Raw genomic sequence first — 20,950 nt, forward strand, 5'->3', positions numbered from 1 at the left:
CAATGGAGGTGGCTTTAGAAAATCAATAAGGCAACCTGTAAGGACCTTGAATTTCAACTTTATTAACCTTCAGGCTTTATATCCTCTCATGGTTATCAAATTCTTCCCCAGCACTGTAGGGCACAAGGCACATAATTTCATTAAATTAAAGCAAACTTGCGTTGTCCTGTGCTCCCAGACACCAGCACATTCCCACAGCCCTCGTTCCTGTTCATTGAGGAGGAGGAAAGGGCAAGGAAGCTGGTGAAGGGTCTGGGGTGCACATGCCATGAGGAGTGCCTGAGGGAGCTGGGGGTGTTTAGCATGGAGAAAAGGAGGCTCAGAGGTGACCTTATCACTCTGCAGCTGCCTGGGAGGGAGGAAGGTGTAACCGGGGGGGACTGCCTCTTCTCCCAGGGAACCAGCGGCAGAACAAAGGGACACAGCCTCAGGCTGTGCCAGGTGAGATTCAGGACATCAGGAAAAATTTCTTCACATGAAGAGTGATTAAACATTTGAATGAGCTGCCCAGGGAGGTGGCGGCCTCACCATTCCTGGCGGTATTTAAGGAAAGCCTGGACGCGGCACTCAGCGCCATGGTCTGGTTGACATGGCGGTGTTGGATCGCAGACTGCACTTGATGATCGCACAGATCTCTAGGTCATTTCCAACCAAACTGACCATGTGATTTTGCAACTCTGCTCACCTTTCCGGGCTGCCGAGGCAGGAGCGGGCAGGGCCGGCCGGGCCGGGGGGCGGTGCCGGCGGCGCCGGGAGCTGCTGCGGGGCGGGACGGAGCTCGGCGCTCCCTCAGGTGAGGGCCGGGGGCGGCGGGCCTTGGCCCCGGGGAGCGAAGGTGCCCGGCGGGAGGTGCCCGGTGTGTCCCGGTGTCCCGGGGCAGCGCCCACGCCAGGGCCACCCCCGGGACGCCACGGGGGTCTCGGGGCGCTGCGGTGGCGCTGCGGCGGCGGCACCTGGAATCTTTCCCTGTGGAATGGCTCCTGCCCTCGGGGGAAGGCGCTGTCTCTTTCCCTCTTAGATGCAAACAAAAAATAATTTATTCCTTTATATTGTATTTTTGTATGTTTATATTTATTTGCTTTATAATACCCAAAGGAGATGGAGGAAGGTTGTCAGGCCTTGATCAGTGCAAATTAAACCGACTGCAGACACTTCTGCAGGGATGATGAAGGCAAATGAGTCTAAAGAATCCTCAGGTGTTTGAAGTCTGTTTCCCTGTTTTACAGGTTTGGGCTTCATCGTATCGTGCTTGAAAAGATAAAGACGCTTTCAGCAAATAACAAACTGGTAGTATTTAATACGGAATTATCAGGGTATAGCTTCTTGCCCGCTTACTTTCAGCCCAGCACAGCTTTGCCTGTACCTAATGTTTATGCAAATCATAGGCAACGTGTGGTGGTGACTCTGCTTACACCCACGGGTGCCCTCCTCTTAGAAACTCCCAGGACAAAGGTCATAGCCTGCTCTTCCAGACTTCCCTGTGCCAGTGGCCGCTGTGTGCACGCTTGTGCCGTGCACTGGCACTTGCTGGGCTTAATGCTTTACCTGAGACACAGCGTTGCAGAAGACAAGATTCAGTTCTTGGGGGACAAGATCCCTTGCCCTGGCAGCAAAGGCGGGAGAATCAGAGCAGACCTGGTAAATAAGCTAAGTACAATAAATGTCAGGTACAGAAACATTGCACTTACTTGATGAAAAGGAGAAGGTAAAGAAAAATTTCCTGCTTTAATGAAGTTACTTTGTAGTTTAAAGGGTTTTACTTCCTTCTCTTCTTAAAAAAGCCTGTACTAATTTTGAATCAGCACTTAAATGAAGTGAGTGCTGGTCAATGAATAACTTTTAAGTGGAGCAATAAAATGAACTGGTTTTATTTCTCTGGCTCAGGAAGTTATTTTAGAAGGAGAGAATACATCTGAGAAACAAGATGTCTCATGCTGGAAGTCGATACCAAGATAAGCAATACCGGCACCATGAGAACCATAGATCTGATAGATACAAGGAAGACAGAAGAGCAAGAAAACCATACCCATACAATGCAAGGTACGTCTTTATCTCCTCAGAAAAATAGATCACAGCAGGTCTATAATGTCTGCCTTCTCTCTGCTTTTAAATAGGCTTAATTTACAATAATAAAGAAAGCCTTTACTCAGCTGTGAAAGCATGAGCATACTGTATTTGGAAGAGAGCTATTTTACACTTAGAAATTTAGCCTTTTTTCTTTGTTTTGAGCTGGAGACAGGACAGAAAGATAGGCTGTGTAACACAGGCAGAGATGTGAATTTCCTGGGATGATCTCAATCAGGTTGGGTGACAAGTAGGTGAAATGTGGCTATGAGTCTTAGTACAGTTCCTGAAGACACTGGTCAGCAGGTGACAGCAAGCTGTGGCTTGCCAAATATGCACTGCTTCAATAAAAATGTTACATGACTGAGACCAGTGCAGGAACTTTGTGAGCTCTCAAGTTGCTGTGAACATGTTCCTATTAATCTGAAATAAAATTACTTTCAGTAGTCGCTGTCAATAGATGAGTGCTTGTTGAAGTGTCTAAGGCTGTTGGCAGCACTTGAGAGTGGGTCAGCCCCTACCACTACAATGAGCAGATCAGCTAATGGGTTTCCAGTGCCAAATAAACTCTTAGGATATTGCACTTCTCCTTCCAGCCTGGCTTGGCTGCAGCACACTAGACGTGAGCTTAGGCTGTGTTCCTTTCAGGTCATGCCAGTGCATGGCTGCTCTTCAGGAGAGAGTCTGTAGGTCTAAACACCACTGGCAAATTTGCCATGGCAGCAGAGTGTTCATCCCTGCCACTTAGTCTCTGGGGACATGATTGTAGGGGAATTTAAGAATAAAGGCAAACAGGGAGAGGAGATAGATATAATGGAAAAGCTGAAAAGCTTTTTAATTGAAAAGCTGAAATGCTGAGGTACTCCCTGATAACATGCATTTTAGTAAGGAAAACAGAAAAACAATAAAAGGAGCAGAGAAGAGCACTGTGTGGACTACAAGTAATACTTATGGATAAGTATAAAACACTTGGGTGGTGCTAAAACTATTGCATTGTGAAAGTAGCTAATGATAATTTTTTTCTGTCTCTCTTAAATTATGAAAAATTGGAGAGAAATTGGAAAAATGACCAGCCTAAGAATCATCCTCAGAGGCTGAATGCCTGTCCTTAGCAAAAACAGAGCTTGGCAGGCAATATAGTTAAATTGTCTTGAATATATTAGAAGTGAGAGCAGCTAGTGCCAGTAACACATTAATAGCCCAGTGGAGAGAAAAAGAAAAAAAACAAAAGGGTTGGAGGTTTGATGTGGGCTTTTTTTTCTTTCCTGTATAGCATAATATAAGCAATGTGTGAAAGGCTGGCAATAAATTAAACCACCACTTTTTAATAAAGCACTTCTCTGGATTTCTTGGTTTTGCTGTTAGTTTTATATGTTTGGACTCGTACATCGAAAATTGATGGATGGGCTGTAAAGGTTCACAGACATCCCTGTATCCACCAGGGATTAGAGGAAGGGAAGCTGCAGTTGCAAATCTGTAACAGCCATGAAGATAATTCTTAGAGTCAAGTCAAGCATCTGGGGGCCATCAGACCCCACTAAAACTGATTGAAAGACTTTTCTGTCAGTTGTTTTGAAGGATTTTGTCTTAACCTAACAGCATTTCCTCTGCTTGGTTCTCATGGAGTTCTCGTGGGTTTTGGTGAAAACTTTGGCTGATTGATCAGAAGGCCAGCAGACCCTGTAATGAAATACATGGGAAGAATTTCGTGGAAGCTGTACTTTGGGTGCCTAATACTTTCATCCCTGATGAACCAGACTAGCCAGAGTATTTTTCTGTCCAAATGCATTTCTGTCTGAAACTCCTACCGCAACCTTCCTCCCAGTGCTGAGGAGAATTACCTAGAATGGTAAAATCCTCAAGGAAAACAGCAGCAAACGTGACCAGAAAGGCCATAGTGAGAAAAAAAGGCATCTAAAAAAAGGATTTTTTTCCCCCTAAATGTACTCTGCTGCTGAACATTGAGGCAGGAGAGGGGGTTGGTTTGATTTTTTTGTCTTGTTTTGTTTTCTGGCAAGTAACAGGAAACAATAGAGAGAAGCAGCTGCATCAGAAGTACCAAAGGGATTGCTTTCAAGTTACTGGAAGTCTTATAAATCACACAGCTTATTTAATTTATGTGACACAGCTGCACAGGATGCTTTGGTAGTTGCACAAGACACAGGACAGAGGTCAGAAAAATCAGAAATGTTTCAGCCAAATAGAGCTGTTGGCAGCTAAGCATGGAGACGTTAGCATTGGTCTTGTTATTGAATGTCTTAATTAAAATGTAAGAACTACAAAGAACATGATTTAATGTGGATGAACGAGATAATATTGAGTCTGGAATTGGATGAAGATAAACCTTAGTGAAGTGCAATGATACTAGGAAACAAAACTACAGTTGAAAATGCTGATCTGTGGATAAGAAATTCAAGATAAAAAAGGAATATGAAGAAGATATTTAAAAATAATAATGCTGAATAAGACTTAAAATATCCTTTAATAACAAACTTATCCAGCTGTACCTTGAAAAAGGCAAGCTCCAATTCTTCTTCAAATGAGGGAGAAAATTTCTGTTAGACCACACAAAAAATTTGCAGCCAATGTTTCTTTTAACTTGAGTGTTAGCTCAGTTTAAAGGGAAAATTGAACTTTTCCTATAAAATAACCTAAATCTCACCAACTTTAAAAATCATCGGGCTTCAGATATGGAGCTGTATGTTATTGCCGAAAACTGGACCATTGCATCAATGAAGAGACTAACTGGAGACAGGAGAAATGGATCTTTTCGGGGAGGAGGGTTGATTTTAGATTCTTCTTCAAATATCTTCAAGGACCTCAAAAATTTGAATAGGCTATTTTTTCCCTAGTTTAAAATCTTTATCTGTTTATTTTAATAGCTTTTATTCTTTTAAAAGACATCTTTGTGAGAGACACTAGTTGGAAGTACAAACACCAATTAAATAGTTGTGCTACTTTGCACATTTATTATGCCAAAATCTCTCTCATTTCTATTATCTGGCCTGCTATGGACTAGCTAAATTGTTTGGTTTTCATGAAAAAGCTGTTATGTCCTCTTTCTACCTTTTGCCAGTAAGCTAAACAGTTCAGCCAGCCTACCCAGTGAGTACACTGTTTTCCCAAATAAGGACCATTGAATGCAAATATCCTTGTGAATGTGGATTTATGCAAGTTTTTGGGATATTTGCTTTCAAAACAGGCAAGCAAAAAAGGTTAGATGCCTGTGAAGCAAGCTAGTTGCTTCCACTAAGAGGAGCATCTGATCATTTCTCATGTTCTAATGTTCAGGAGGACATTAGAACATTAATTTCTCATGTTCAGGAGAGAGTATGACCTAATGTATAACCATCAGTTGTTTACTCCATTGTAGAGACATCCGAGGTGGCCAGCACTCAAGGACTTCTCCTGTTTGCTCAGACCCTTACTCTAAAACCTCAGGAGCAGCACTGGAGTATTTTGGCCCACCACCAGAGTTTTATCCCACCAAGGAAAGCTTCTCAATGAAGTGTTCAAAGGTATGCACAACAAGAGGTATGTGAGACTCTTATTGCCTGCAATCCACCCCTCTCCTTCCATGGACTTCTCTTGGATTTGGTTTCTGTGTTTAGAAGCACAACAAAGTAAAGCTAGAGGAATATTATAACAAAAGAAAACAAATGGGGAAAAAAAAAAACTACCAAAAAAAAGGCCACAAGGACTGAGAGAGTTAATGAATGGCATAACTGAGGATTATGCCATTTTAGACATCTAAAGGCAATATTTACACAGATATTTAGATACTTGAAAATACATCTCTGGAATATGCATCCAGAGCACCAGAGTAGGTAATGTGTATAATCAGCCAGTCTGTGCAACAAGAGTTAGCCTTTGGGATTTAGGAATAAAATAGACATTTTAATCATTTGAGCAGTTTGGAGATGGCTGTTGAAGGTTTGATGATAGTTTATTTCCCAATCATTCTTCTCACACTTTTTATCAATTCTGGATTTTCTGCAGTTATCACTCATACATCTTTATAAAGCATCATCGCAGAAGACAAATTTTTTTTCTGGACATGAATCCAATAAAACAGTTTTGGAGAAATAACTTGGGTTTTTCTTAGGAAGAAAGCACCTAAAACAAGGACAGAAATGAGCCTTAATGTGGGAGGAAATCAGCCTTAGTAAACTCATTCCTGTAAACTGTAAAAAAGAAGTCGTTAAAATATTCATTACCCCGTGAAAGTTTTCCCTCTTTCAGGGCACTGATCATTCTCACCTTGTCTGTAGGAAAGCTCCGCTGCAGTCTGAGTTGAACTTGCAGCTAGGTGCAAAGTCTTTGGCTGATGTTTATAAATAGACTTTCAGTGTCCTCCAGTAGAGAGAAAAGTGAAGAGATTAGCTGTTGGAAGTAAATTAAAGCACATAATGTTAGATTATTTCTTCACTCCATGTAGGAAAGTTAAGTAGCACAATCAATTTAATATTTTTCTGTATGTGGGTACATACATGAACAATTTTAAGAGTGAGATGAACTATTTTGTCTTAAAAATACGTTCTCTGTTTTAGTATGCAGTTTGTTTTTCATCTTCAGATATAACTGCAACCATTAGTAAAGGTTTAATGACATGGAGCCATACTGATATTTTATCCATGATAAAATTGTATCATCAGTTTCTTCTTTAAACAAACTGAATTATTTCAACTTGCCTGAAAAGCTGCATAAAACTCCATGCCCTGTTTTATCAGAGCTTTAGAAAAATGGAGTAGCAAGTTAGTTTTAGTTACCAGTTTCACTGGTTGCTTGGACTTATGGATATCTTAATGTAAAAATCTGGGGGTTTTTCCCCCTGCATTTGCTTTTCATTATTTCAGTGCATTAAACATAATTAAGATTTTTTAAATGTCCTAGTTTTGGATACATCAGTTGACAATGATGATTTTACTCCCACCCCTCCCCCCGGTATTGCTCAGTGTTTTCCAAAAAATTTCATGTCTGAGCTTGCAGTGGAGGAGGGAAAAGAGATCATGCAGAAAATAAACCCTTTTATTAGCAACCTTATTTCAAAAAATGAAAATAGATTGAAGGTTGATAAGATTATGAGAATGTTACTACCCTGTTTAGTTTTTAGAAGCACCAAGATTTAGTGGACTTTACTAGAATTGTTTTGCAGAATTCTGTATTCCCTGCAGTTATGGTAGATGCTGTAAATGAACTACATGGATTGTTTACTAAGAAGTCAGTTCATGGGAGCTGCAACACTTTAGAGCATGAAAAGTTCCAGTAAATACTTATTAACCATCTCCTTTTGCCAATGATTTATCAGCACTCTGGTGAAATTTCCCCTTCCCAATCACCATAATTTTAAAATCAACTAGACTCAAACAAGGCTGGGAAATCAAGTGATGAAACAAATGTTTCCCAAAGCAACAACTGAAATGTGAACCTTAGTTTCTGATGGTCCACTAAGTAGCCCCGCCTGCAGTGGAGCTTTTATCTTTTGCCTAGCACACCTAGGTTATGTTCCTTATGCATTTTGAGCAGTTTAGCAAACTAGAGAGGAATTCTATAAAACCAGAGGTCTGAATAGTATTTGCTTCACCCAAATAGTTTCCCCTTCATCCATGTTTTTACCAGCTATATCCCAAAAAACTCAAGCTGAATTTGAGAAATAAGCAGCTGGAATTTTTAGGGATCCTGTAAACAGTTTAGAACCTTAGGACACTTTAGGACCTCATTCTCATTCTCCTGTCTTTGTTATTCCCCCCGCCCCTCCCTATTCCCTGCCCCTTTTTTTCCCCCCACAACCACATTAGGACAATAAAAACAGCCCAAATTTAGTGGAAGAAAAAACTGATACTGACTGCTTTTGCTGGTAGGAACATTTGATACCATCTAAGAAACTTCAAAACATTCTGATCTTTTTTAATCCTTTCATCTTGAAAACAGAAGGGGAAAAAAAAGTCTGTTAAAAAATTATATGAGGGATACCTATTCAAAGCCATTCAGGTGGGATCACATGGGTAGCAGTGCTGGATCATACGAGGCACTTCATCACTCTTCCCCCCAAAAATGGACTGAAGTACAAACTTAGGAGGACCATCTAAGTTTAGACCAGTAGAGAGTAAGCTGTCTTCTGGAATAGACTCCAGACTTTGGATTGGTGGAATTTCCTGAATTGGAAGACTGAACTCACATCTGTTGTGTTTAATACCTCTTTACAGACTTATGAAGTTTGTTTAATTCTCTGCTGAATCGCTTTTTTAAATGCTTGACCTTCACATTACCTTAAGATAAGGAGTTCCAGAGTTTCACTTGAAGTACTACTGTTTCATTCCCTAAAATGTTTTAAAGAAGGTGTTTCTGATTCTCATGGTATTCTAAATATGTAGTGATAATCTCATATATTCAGCTTCTCTATGAGATTTATGGTTTTAGAAGAAGTCTTCCCTTTTTCCCCATGCCCCTATTGCTTCTTCACAGATTGAAAAATAGCCAGTTTTGGTCAGTTTTCCAGTCTTATACCTTTTCCAGGTCTGCCACACGTTTTTGAGATAGGCTGACCAGAAATGCAGTAAAAATTCCATATACATTCCAGAAAGAATCAGACATCTGCCTAAAGGCTCTGTTTCTGTAATCCTATTCTAATGCTTCCTACCTTTTGTGTGGTGTTTGACTATCAGTGAACACTGAGCTGATGTCTTCAGAGAAAGAAACCTGAAATGGAAATGCTTTGCTTAGAATCCCATCTGCGTGCTCTGTCCAGAGGGGCATCGGTGTTTGTGTGTATTTCTGTACAACCATGAGGTGGAGGTTGCTTATTAAACACTGATTTCATTAATTTCTCATTCAAAGCTTGAGCTCTTAGCAGCCTACCATTTTTACTGTTGGCAAGCATGAAGAAATTTTTATTATTATTATTCTTAAAGCAGACTTCACCAGCTCAGTTTTCAATCTTTTCAGTTCATTAGTCTGTGCATCCACCATAGTATTTTGGCATGTAGTTTTGAGCTGAACATACTTGGAACCTCCACTTACAGGTCTTTGGGTCATATTGCAGAGCAGACCCAGGGTGTACGAACTGTATTTTCTTTGGATAAAACTAAACGAAAGGGTGAGCTGTAACTACTAGCAGACACTCTGTCCTTTGGAACAAGCTAGAGCCAAAACGAAGTACTTCTCCCTCCCCAGAAAAAGCCTGTCCTGTAGCCCCTTGTGTCTTCAACTCTACCTTACTCTGCAAATCCCCTCCCACTGCACTGCCAATATGGGCATATTGGTGACAGGCAGCACAAACCAGAGATTACTCCCTTAACTCTAGCTGCCTGAAAACTGGCTGTTTCCTTTTTATTATCCTTTCACCACTGCTAACCAGTGAAATTATTGTTTATCTCACAGGAGCTTGTGTCATTAAGAGCACTACCTTTCTTCAGATATCTGCTGATTCTTTTAAGTGACTTCCCTATAAAACTCTTGACTATTCCCTGCTATGCTGTCTTCATGTCTAGTTTCTATATGTTGGGTAATTTTACATAGGAAAGCTACACTTGTGGGCCTGCAGATTACAGATCAAAAGGCAGTAGAAACAGAAGTGTGCCGCCTTCTGTTTCTGCAGTAGTGAAGCAGATTGAGGGAACAGCTTATAGACTGGTGTCAAACTGCCTAGATGCAATATATCATTTATGGGAATTTGAAATAAACTGTTTATGATAAAGACAAACTTTTCATTAACTAAGGAACTGCTGCTTGCAATAGCCATTTCTTACTGCTTACACACAATATATTACATATGCCATTTAAAGCAGCTCATGTTGAAAACAACAAGAGTTTTTTGACCTGGTGATTCTTGAGGCTGAAATTCTGTCAGAAGGAAACATTCAATTTGCTTTTCACAGTGCAGGTAAAATTTATGTAGTTCTCTATGTAGAAAACCTAAATTAATTATCATTTTGCCTTTCAAATAACCCCCCTAGATATATTTAAAATATAACCAGATTCAGTGCTTTGGTTTAGCAGATGAAATGAAAAAAGTGTTCAAGGTTGGCTGCCATCCTTCACCTCAGTGAGAGGAAAATCTGAGTTGAACCCAAGAGTGAATTGCTGATCATAAATTGGTCTCAGATTGGTCTTCAAAACTTTTAATTTTCTTTTTATTATATTTATTATATTGGTGTGAAAGAGGTGGAGCAATGCAATTCTTGGATAATGCCTCCTGTAGTTTTGCTTAAACAGCGAAGATAAACTTAAGTTTCTGCCATCTTTGGTCAGTATGTGACTCAGAAAATTACTTGTGCTTTTGCCTTCCATAGGATTGTACTGTGCTAGTCATGATTCCTGAGCAAATATCTTTTTTTTTTAATTTTTCAACCCATTTGGCCTTTAAGGGAGACAACACTGAAAAGGTTACGAAACAGTTTGTGAGGGAGCAAATATAATTGAATCCCTGTTCTTTGGTGCTATGAATACAGCTTTGCTCCTTGAATAGTGTTAGATTTCTTAAGCATATTGTAGGCACTTCCAAACAATCATGCCTTTAGCCTACATTCTAGCATCCACAATTGTTAAAGCCTTCAGACCAATTTCCTCTCAGAAAAAGACAGCATTATAGTTTGTAACAACATGAAAAGTCTCCAATTTCAAGCATAGCCAGGAGGAAATATCAAACTGAATTTATTTGGAGGAGGAAATAGAATTAGGGAGTAACAATGACTTTCTCCAGGATACATTCATGCACTAACAAGCCAGCATTAATTCAAATGTAAACATCTATAAGCTTTTGTTTTCACAAAACACAGTCAAATTTTTTCCCCTATAGCTGTGCATGCTGGGAACTACTCCTAGACTAGAAAAAAATACTGAGATGAAAAGTTAGCCAAGACACAGGGTTCACAGTAATAAAAACTCTCTTTGAGTTATGCCATTGTTCTCAGCCATAAAGCTGCTGTTGTTTCTTTGCTGTGTTGTGTTGTGATACTGTTCCTCTTGGAGTCAGACATGGAAGTAGGAGGGGGAAAACATTTTGTGGAGGACTCATACCCCTTTCAGTGCTGTGGAGATGCTGGGGGGGAGCAGTGGTCTGTAAGAGGCATTGGTCTGAAGTGAAAAAATCTCCTGTAGCTTTAGGTATGCACATTCAAAAACACAGAAGGGTCATTAAATGTGCATGGTGCAGGTAACTGTGTGTGAAAACAAGCATTTGACAAGTACATGCAGCAGCATGTTGCATCTTTTTGGCAATGCAGGACACCTACATTCCTGTGGGGGCACCCAGCAGGATTAGAAACTGTTGTGTTTTGTAGTCTCCATCTTCACATTTTGCCCCCACAGTGTGCCGTGCTTAGTTCCTTTAAATTGTGCCAAAAGCTGCTCTACACTGTTCCTGTGGCAGTTAATTTCCATGTATTTCTGCCTAAGAAGGGAGCACTAGGGTCCCCTATAGTCTCATTGTAATTAGACAGCTTCCCCTTCTATCTTTTACAAAGTATATTTTAAATACAGCGTGACTAACAGGCTGAAGTTGCCATCAAATTTTTTAATCTTGTAATTGTGAAGAGATATGATATTAATAGTGGGAATTGAATGGAGCTGTGCAGATTAAAATAATTCCAGTTATTCAAAATGCTTAATTAAAGTAGCAGAGTAACAAGATACAGCAGCAGAGCTGCAGGTAACCTTCCTTCCTGTTCTGATGTTAAAGTATTTCATTTGGAGCTCAGTCCTCTTTACTGTGAAATACAAACAGCCTTGAGCAGTTGGCTCTATAAAAACACTCAGGAGAGCTACACTACTTGCAGATGCCAAATCCTACCTTTAGCAAACTGTTGCCTTGCCAACACATGGGACTTCACTCTGCCCACGTTTTCGTATGAAATTATTTTCAACCACCTTTTGGCATTGTGCTAACATGTACACAATTGTTTTTAGAGAAGGGAGAGCTGCAACTGAGAAGACTCACTAAAGTTGGCAGGCGAAGATACTGGCAAAGTTGCTGTTAGCTCTTTGGTGTGTGTTAGACTCCAGTCCATGTTTCCCATACTGGCAAATCTTAGTTAGGTTTGCTCACTGCCGTTACAGAAGAAGAGTTACACCATCTTTCCTTTGAGAGAACCAGGTTTGTCTTCCCTACATCTGACCCAAATTATGGGAACAAAGGGAAACTCTTCTCTTTAAAAAGTGGCTCACAAAGCCAATTGATACAGAAACAGACTATCTATTGAATGAAGCTCTATTTCTTGAGCAAGTGATCCTAGCTCTCTTAAAGGAGAAAAATCCACCCGGACAGGAATGTTGCTCACCAAGTGTGACAACGTGCAATTAGTGAAGTGAATGAGAAGCTCGGGTTCACAGGTGCCTCCAACCTGACCCACCTTCAGCCAGACTATGATTACTTAAAGAGCAATAACACCCCAGTCTTTGTACTTTCTAAAGGTGGCTCAGTTTCAGTTCAAACAGAGGGAGTGGCCATGGAAAGTTGGCTTACGGAACAAGAGTGTTTCATTGTTTTCTGAACTCCTTTTAAAAAAACCCTTCAAGCTGGTTTCAATACTAAGACACTTGTTTACTACTTGAAAGAACTATTGGTACATTAAAAAAAAAAAGGCCATTTCCTGAAATGTAGAATGTGAGGTGACCATGCAGAGACCTACCAGTGCTACAAATAGAATACGGCCTTTTACAGTTGTTGTATTTAAGCAGTACTGTCAAATACTACAGTTTAATGCAAGATCTTTTGCTTCCCACCCTCTCCAAAATTGGGAAAGATGACTCATGCTCAATTAGCAGGAGAGAAATCAAGAACATTCTAGAAGTGATGCTTTAAAGAACTACTGGGTACAAGTAAACCATAGCTGTTGTTCCCAGGCAAGGGCTGGGTTGTATTGAAACTGTCTTACAGTGGTGGGAAAATATGGGGATAGAGGATGATGCAGTAATTCTACAATTTAGGTCCACCCTTTCCTGTGAAAATTGGACAGCACTTTTTAGAGGATGGGAAGTTATTAAGCAAAAAGAATAGAGCAGGTGGGATAGTTGTTCTTTAAGGGAAGAGGATACACAGAAAAAACAGGATAATACATTTGGATCTGAGCACTCTGTGAATGCAAGACTTCTCTGAGTCATTAAAACCAAGGCTGGTCATCCTTTGAGATTTCCTAACAGAGTGATTATCTTGACTAGAGAGAGACAAATTATTAAAAGGTAATAATAAAGTTTATTTTCTAGAGCACGTAAATAATTTAATTTTCCCAGTTTTAAACTATTTCTTCTGTGATTTCCAGTAAGATGGATATCTCAAATGAGCGTAAGTGTGTTGGGCACATCCATGCAATTTAAATGCATTTGGCTCTGAGCATGTGCATCCCTTGGGTCCTCTGAAAAGCCAAGATTTTGTTGGTGTTACATTGCCTAATTCTTGTGTTTTAGGGTTGGGTTGTTTTTTTTCTGCCTTTGATTTTAGCATGACTAAGTCCCACCACTGGCTGAAGAACACAGAGACCTGCAAAATAATAGTGGTGTGGGGGCTTGGGGGGCATTTCTTTGTTTATGAAAAAGCTGTGTATTGCCCTTATTCTGCTTTAGGGAAGCTGGTTGAATTCTTGTTACTGGTTTCAGTAAGATCTTGCTTTCTACATAAAGGGAATAATGGTATTAAAAGAAAGGTATTAAAACATCTTTGCACCCAGATTTTATATTTTTGATCTCTTGCAACTGTTGTCTTCATTTCTTTTTCCTTTACCAGTTCTCCTCCTCTGTTTTGGTTTCTTCCCATTTCTGTCACATTTTGTCCCCTTCCAAAAGCAGAGCCAAACTCTGCTTTACTTTGAAATTTTCTCCCCTTCTAATCTTTTTCCTCCTGCTACTGACTCAGTTTAGCAGAGGGGTGACCGAAGCTACTTTGAGCTGTGCCTTCAGTCTCTGGGGAATGCCAAACCTGCACTGCCAAGAGATGTTCTCCCTTTGAGATCCTTTTCAGGACTGACTGCTGCTTTTGTAAGTCACTATATATGTTCGAAATACTTGTCTTCTCCTTTTTGAGGGGGGGAAAAAAAAAAAAGAAGAAAGATTACCTCTGAAAAGCAGAAAGCTACCCAAATGGGGGGTGGGGGGAAAGAAGCAAAATACAACTTGCAGTGAAAAAGGCTTGGAGAAAGATTTGTCATGTGTGTTGTAGCTTCTGACGCCTCTCTTCCCTTCTCCTGGAGCGACCCCTAATGGGATGTGACATGGATACCACTGACCTGTGTGTCACCAGCCCTGCCACTGGGATCCAGGTGTCCAAGGGTGGCAGCCACACATCCCCAGGGCTGCCTCTGGGTCCTGCTGGTCCCACTGGTATGTGGTCTGCAAAGGAAGCAGAGGGAGAAGGCAAGCCAAAATGGAGAATGGTAGACATAGAATATCCTGGAAGTACACAGTGGTGTTCACTGAAGAGGAGTGAATGATACAAAAAGAGACGGGAAGAGTAGTCCATGTGCATTCAGCAGAGGAAGAAGGTGACTTCTGTCCCAGATACAGTGGAGGGAGACACTTTGAAGGCCTTTTCCATTAGTATGGCCCTGATATTGACCATTCTACTTTATGTACATGTATATACACACACCATGACCCCCCACACCTGAACATCAGAGCTGTCCTGCCACAGTGCCTGGATGGAAATTCCTCTTTAGGGCTTCTGACACAAGACTTGAGTGCACAGCTGAGTTGCTGGGTACCTCACATTCAGCCACAGTGTGGTCTTAAGAGGCAGAGCACGCAGATTTAACAGCTCACCTCACCTGAGAAGGGGAGTTTCTGGGTCTGGCTCTTACTGCCCTTGATTAACTCATGCCAACACGATTGCTCATCAGATATGCTGTGTCACCTCAAGAGGCTAAAGTTGCAGAACAAAACCAGCAGCACAAAAGAAAAGAGTTAAATAGTTTTCTGCTATTTTAATTTATTTGAACAACTCTTAGAAGGGCCTAATGTGGGGGTAAGGGAGAAAAGTAGTGACTGCCCAGCCAAGAGTGGGAGCTGTTAAAGTCAGCTGCGTGTGGGTCTGTACCCTTAACCAGCCCACCTGTCAGCTTTTCTGGATGGTCAAGCCCACATCTGACAGAAGATAAAACTATTGTTCAGTGAGTTGATGCCATGGAAATAGCCCAGCAAGGAAAAGAAAGGGAAAGAAAAAGTGAATAGTACATAAATAGCATAAATTGGAAGGCGATATCATTGGTTATAGCAGGAAGTGTACTCACAGCAAAGGACAACTGCAATCAAGCAAAATTAACAAGTAGGACACATTGAAGTTACCATCCACTGCAGACTTAGAGTTTATGGAACTAATGAAACAGTTCTCTGGAAATCTCTGGCAACACCCACTTCTAGACTGCAGCCCTTCTCCTCACCTTCAGTGCTGGGAAGCAGTGCAGGAAAGAAGCATAGGTAAGGAAATAGCAATCCAGGAGCCCTGACAGGACTCCTGTAACTTATTCAGTAAAGAGAGGGTTAGTTCCTAAAGCCAGCTGTTGACTGCGCTGATTTTAATACTAATGAGTAACATTTTAGGTAAATCCAAAGATGTTGAACCTGAGAAAGGAAAAAAAAATAACTAAACCAATAGAATTCTGAGCTGTTCAGACCTTTGGTTATTTACACTTAAATTTTGCAATGCATTCATTGTTGCATGGGATTAGGGAATTACTATAGAGATAAGCAACTTCCCTATAGGAAGACCTTTTGGTTTCTGCAGCTACAACTTCAAGATGACATGGCTAACTGGCCTGTGAAAGCAGAAATGGCAGGGCAGACTCAGAAGCATGGCTTGTAACTCAATCCTTTGCACCAGCAGCACACTGCTTGACACAGGTCGCTGCTAGGATGTGTGTGAGCAGACCTTGGCAGAGCTAAGATTCAAAACTTACCTGTCCTTTTATTCCTTACTTCTCAAATCTGTCTCTATCCTGTTATGCTAGTAAGATTTTATATCAGCTTGTAACTATCACAGATTAGGGCTGCAAGAGGCTTTTAGGGTTACTGGGTTGGAACATACTGTAAGGCTTAATATTTCCATCAAAGCCCTGATGATTATACAACGTCTTAGGCATTTCCACTAATTGTCTGCTACGTTCATAAACCCAGCTGGCTGTCATCATAGACCTGTAATTCATTCTACATACTGCTTATCATTTTAAAATTGTCTTTAATACAGAAGGCTTTGTTCTTGCACTTTCTTTTAAAAAAAAATCTAACTTAATCTAAATGATACAAGTGATTAGTGAAGTAGCTGCTTCTGAACCTCTCTCCATTGTTTAGTCACTCTAATCAATTCTACAGCAGCCACGTGTCATAACTGTGCAGGTACATACAAAACCTGACCAGCCTGAAAGCCCTGTCTAAGGAAATTTTTCAGGCATGCCTTTAAAGCATCTACTGCTGTGCTTAAAAATACAGTAGACCTGCACTGATCACATTTGTCATCCTGTTATCAGTCAGCTCAGCAAAGTTAAGGGGTGGCGTACAGAATGTGTGTGAACACACAGAAAGTTTTGGAGCAGCATCATTGAGGATTGGGGTCATTTATAAATGTGGGGAGGTTAGCAGCAGGCAGTAATTACCTTGAGAACAGAAAATTGCCTTTTCCAAAGCTCAGCAAGGTGAGGTAGAGGAAAAGTTGATGCTTGGTAGGTCAGGGGGCCTCAGTACACACAGATGAAAAGGAAATTCTGAGGTCAGCAGCTGACTGATCATGGGTTCCCAACTAACACGTAGCCAAACATACTTAAAATTTATGTTTCCCTTAATCAAATGGTCTTTCCTCCATGTAGACTTGTAAGAACTGTTTCCTGCTGGAGCATCTATGAAATCAATAGTCAGCCTTTAAAAAGGGAAGTGCCCTCCTGCATCCAACAGTGTAACACTAAGGGCCCTGAGGATCTAAGTTGACTCCCTGTATTTGGAAGGTATAATGTACAAATCAGCTGAGCAGACAAAAAAAAAAAAAACCCACCTGATTGAGTTCCAATTAATGTTCTGCACAGCTACTACTCTTTCAAAATACTATGAACAGTCCTAGTAAAGTGATGACTCTTTACCTATTAAAAATGACAAGTCTTTTGGCTGCATCATTTGAATTTGGTACAAGAAGTTCCAAATCCTAACTCCAGGGCCAAAAGTTAAATTTCTCTCTATGTTTAGCTCCACAAATACCTCCTCTGAAGTACTTGAAGCCTTCTGAAGAGATTTGGTAACCAGCACAGTTATTGCCCTGCTTCACAGAAATGGTTGTGCAGAAGGGTCTGAAAAGGCACGCTGCCATGCAGAAACCAGCATCACCTCTGAAGAACACAATACACAGAACTGCTCACTTGGTTCCTCTTGAACAAGGGGAAGAATTTTGTCTGCTCTAACACTACCTCCCTGAGCTAGTGGCAGCAGGAAAGTACTTGCTACCTTAACCCTCTGTGGAGGGAGTAAGAAGGGGCAGAATGGGAATATCTGATAATCCGTCATTGTGGCTGTCACTGTCTTTCTTTGGTTAGAAGCATCTGGCAACACAAGAGAGGAATTTGTTTAATTCCCTTGTGTTCCTGCTTCAGCCCTTCCTTTTCAAGCCCATACAGCCTTGACAACAACTGAGCCGTTGCACAAGAGGGAAATGCCATGTGGATCAAGCGCTAGTAGCAAAAAATGAAAGTCTGTGTGCAAACCACAGATCCTGCTCCACTTTAAGGACAAATATAGGACCACTGTGTCAAGCATCTTACATTCTTGGCTGTCAGACAGCAATGGAATAATAAGATTTACAATTCTGTAATTAACTTCAGAACTTTGGAGCAACACGCCTGACACGCTAAGGGTTTTCATTTCCCCAACAGGCAACTCTAGCTGTGCTGTGCTTCACCATCAGTCATGTTTACTAATCTTAGTCTGACCCCTAGTGAGCTGTCATAGAATAATCAGATTTATCAAACATGAGGCAGCTTCCTGAGAGGCTGCTACCACAAAAATAAGTAATTTCTCTCCTTTTCAGTTCTGGGTTTTGTTTGTATTTTTTCCATTAAAGATACTTGGTTACCCTAACAAAAAAAAAAAACCAAAAAGCCAACTCAGAAGTTGTAAGGCTTTCTTCTGAAGGTCAGGCTGTGAAAGAATGCATTTGACCTAGTATCAAATTCACTTAATTTATTTCTGCATACAAGGTGGGTTTTGCTTCCTTACCCTCCTTCTTTTTTTTTTTTTTTTTTTTTGTGCAATCAGAAACTCCTGTTTCAGAGTTACATGCAATTTTTGTCTCTGAAGGAGATAAAGTGCAAGTTGCATCTGGTTAGACAGTAAGTTTAAATTAACAAATACCTTCACAGAAAAAAAAATGTATAAGTTAAAGTAGTAAACATGTTTTGAAGGACTGAAGTAACTTACACAATTTTTCAAGTCGTTAGAAGCTTCTAGGTTTTTGTCAGCATCAACCTCAGCATTTTGTTCATACTGGATATTTCTTGCTCAGTATGTTTATGCCAAGTAGTTACAGGCCAAAATATAATCACTGTGCGCTTGCCTTGGCAGTAACACAAGCACTGTAAAATTTTTATGGATTTTTTTTCACTGCATGAAGATCCATCTATCAAGCACACTGACAAATTAAAAAAAGTAATTTGCCCAGCCTCCAAAATGTACCCGTGAGAGTTCAGGCTTCTCTTCTTTTTTTTTTTTTTTTTTCTTCCAAGTGCTTTTCTGTAGCTGTAGCCAAGAGGAATATCTCAGTATTAGTACTCTCTGTCTATGGTTTTGGTGTACTTCTGTCACCCACAGTTTGCACAAGATGTGTTTTTGACATCTATTTGCACTGCTGTGCTCCTTCCAGGCATTTTGAAGTTTGTGGAAATCACAGCTAACCTCCTGGTGCTGATTTGCGTGGGCGCTTCCCAAGCCTCCGTTGCAGGCTTCACGTCCCTTGGAGGCTTCGGATCCTTTAACCTGAATTCAGCCTACAGCCCCTTTGAGGGCACGGAGCTGCAGGAGGTGAGGAACCTGGACATGCAGTTCACTCAGATGAGAGCCCCTTGCGTGTACGGCGGAGTGGCCTTCAGCTTGACAGCGGCCACGCTCACCCTCGTCTTCCTCGTCGTGGGGGCAAAACCCATCCAGCAGCTCCGGATAGGGCTGCTGGTAGGCGAATGTGCCTTCAGCCTGCTGGCTGGCCTGGCCTACCTGGTGGCCGTGGGGCTCTACCTGCACTTCGTCAGGCAGGTGAATGCCACCGAGGTGTGCAGGAGGCGCGAGCGGCTCTACGCGCGCCGTGGCTACACCTCCATGAACTGCGACATCCAGGGCGGCGATGCGGCCGTCGGCCTCTTCGGGGTCGTCGCTTCCTGCCTCTACTTTGCCAGCTTTGTGGTCTGCATCCTCGCCATCCGCACCGTCCGGGCCTTCCAGAGCCACGTGGCCGAGGCTCAGCACAGCCCCAAGGGCAGCGTTAGAGACAGAAGTGTCAGAAACCACCACGTGCGCAGGACCTCTGAAAGCTCCCACGACGTCCGGGCTCTCGCCACGTTAGTATGAAATCAGCTCTGGGACTGTGCCAGAGAGATGAGGCTTCAGCAAAGGATGGACCTCGCAAATAGGCAGCCAGCCCACAGTATATATTCCTACAAGGTGCTGAAGTGTGTGTTGAATCACCGATTGTAACCATACTGCTACAACATGATGTAATAAAATCGACATTGAGTGACTGCTTTAACAAGGATTTTTGCGCCGGTCTCTCAGGCTGGACTCCTGCATTTAAAATGTGTTTCATTGTAATGTTTTCATTGTGCACAGAGCAAATCCAGACAGCAGTGGGCTTTTAACAGGTTATAACTGCGTTGCTGCCAAACTTGAGCTAACAACTACTTCCTTTCCCTCTCCCATGACGTAGGGAATTGAATACCCAGCTAGGATGGGCAGCTTTCAACAGATCCTGTGTCTGTTGTGTGTCCTACAGTGCTTACAAAGCAAAGAACACCCGAGTGCTTTTCTGAATCCTGTCCGAAGTTACACTTGTAACCTTTCTTGCCTGGGCTAGTGAAGCGTTTTATCTTTTGAGTCACGGGGGTTTACACATGCCGATCATGTGCTTCCTGAGGAATGCTCCCTGGGGGAACTTGCTGCAATGTCAAAGGGAGCATTCAGGGTCCTTATCCAGTTTCCTACTACGTTTTCCCATCTCACTGAGCACAGATCAGAACCTGAGAGGCAGCACACTGGTCAGGTATCAGCTTAGTAAAGATACCATTTGTTTCTGTAAGCACCTAGACGAGGTTTGGTTTGCTGACTCCACAGCCAGTGGTGGGCAGAGCCTGAATTGGGAACATGCTGCCTGCCCTGGGAATGCTGTAACAATGACAGAAGGTACATATATCCTTCCAGTATCTAAACAGGCAAAGCATGAGTGAACAGCAGTAATTGTCTGCCCCAGGGTTGAGAAAATAAATTTAAGAGAACATCTTTCAAGAGTCCGTTGTTTGAGGCAGATGAAACAGATCACTGGTCTTCAAAGGTGAGGGAGTGGGAGAAAGAAAAGGCTGTTCTTCCAGCGCATAAGATCTGTCAGCTTGAGAGGAGGGAAAGCTCTGGCCATTTTAATTCTTTTCAGTTTTGTCTGGCTTACAGTCATTGCCCAGATGAGGCTTTTTTGAACCATAGTAGAGCTTATTGACTGCATACTTCATACATACACATATGTATATACACACACACATCTCAAAGGATTGTGTTTGAGGCCAAACAAGAAAGTGTTACAGTTCTGATTAGAAGTGATTGCATGAGTCTTTACAATAAGTATCATTTATATAATTCCTTAAACATCTCTTTAACACTTTGAACAACAAAAAGCTCCATAGCATTATTATGCTTATGGAGAGACAGGAATAGAGTTTTTCCAATCTGG

The 20,950-nt window shown here is 41.5% G+C and overlaps 1 protein-coding gene across 2 annotated transcripts; it reads left to right on the top strand.

Annotated features, from left to right (window-relative positions):
* The first annotated feature begins 724 nt into the window (after positions 1–724).
* LOC103815314 (MARVEL domain-containing protein 3-like) lies at positions 725–19,753 on the top strand. Of its 2 annotated transcripts, none has more exons than XM_009089060.4 (4): positions 725–793; positions 1,885–2,040; positions 5,438–5,598; positions 18,887–19,753. In XM_009089060.4, the coding sequence occupies exons 2-4, from the start codon at positions 1,925–1,927 to the stop codon at positions 19,582–19,584; spliced, it is 975 nt and encodes a 324-aa protein (XP_009087308.1). In that variant the 5' UTR covers positions 725–793; positions 1,885–1,924; the 3' UTR covers positions 19,585–19,753. The 2 variants fall into 2 exon arrangements, with proteins under 2 accessions (XP_009087308.1, XP_018782367.1); XM_018926822.3 differs by lacking the exon at positions 725–793 and adding an exon at positions 1,490–1,638.
* The last annotated feature ends 1,197 nt before the right edge of the window (positions 19,754–20,950 follow it).

The sequence above is a fragment of the Serinus canaria genome, chromosome 2, assembly GCF_022539315.1.
Source record: "Serinus canaria isolate serCan28SL12 chromosome 2, serCan2020, whole genome shotgun sequence".
NCBI classification, from domain to species: domain Eukaryota; kingdom Metazoa; phylum Chordata; class Aves; order Passeriformes; family Fringillidae; genus Serinus; species Serinus canaria.

Bases quoted from the DNA above. Each gene is read 5' to 3' on its own strand.
- LOC103815314 (XM_009089060.4), top strand. From the start codon at position 1,925: ATGTCTCATGCTGGAAGTCGATACCAAGATAAGCAATACCGGCACCAT. The intron at 2,041-5,437 runs GTACGTCTTTAT...ACTCCATTGTAG, and splicing joins CCATACCCATACAATGCAAG to AGACATCCGAGGTGGCCAGC. The intron at 5,599-18,886 runs GTATGTGAGACT...TGCTCCTTCCAG, and splicing joins AAAGGTATGCACAACAAGAG to GCATTTTGAAGTTTGTGGAA.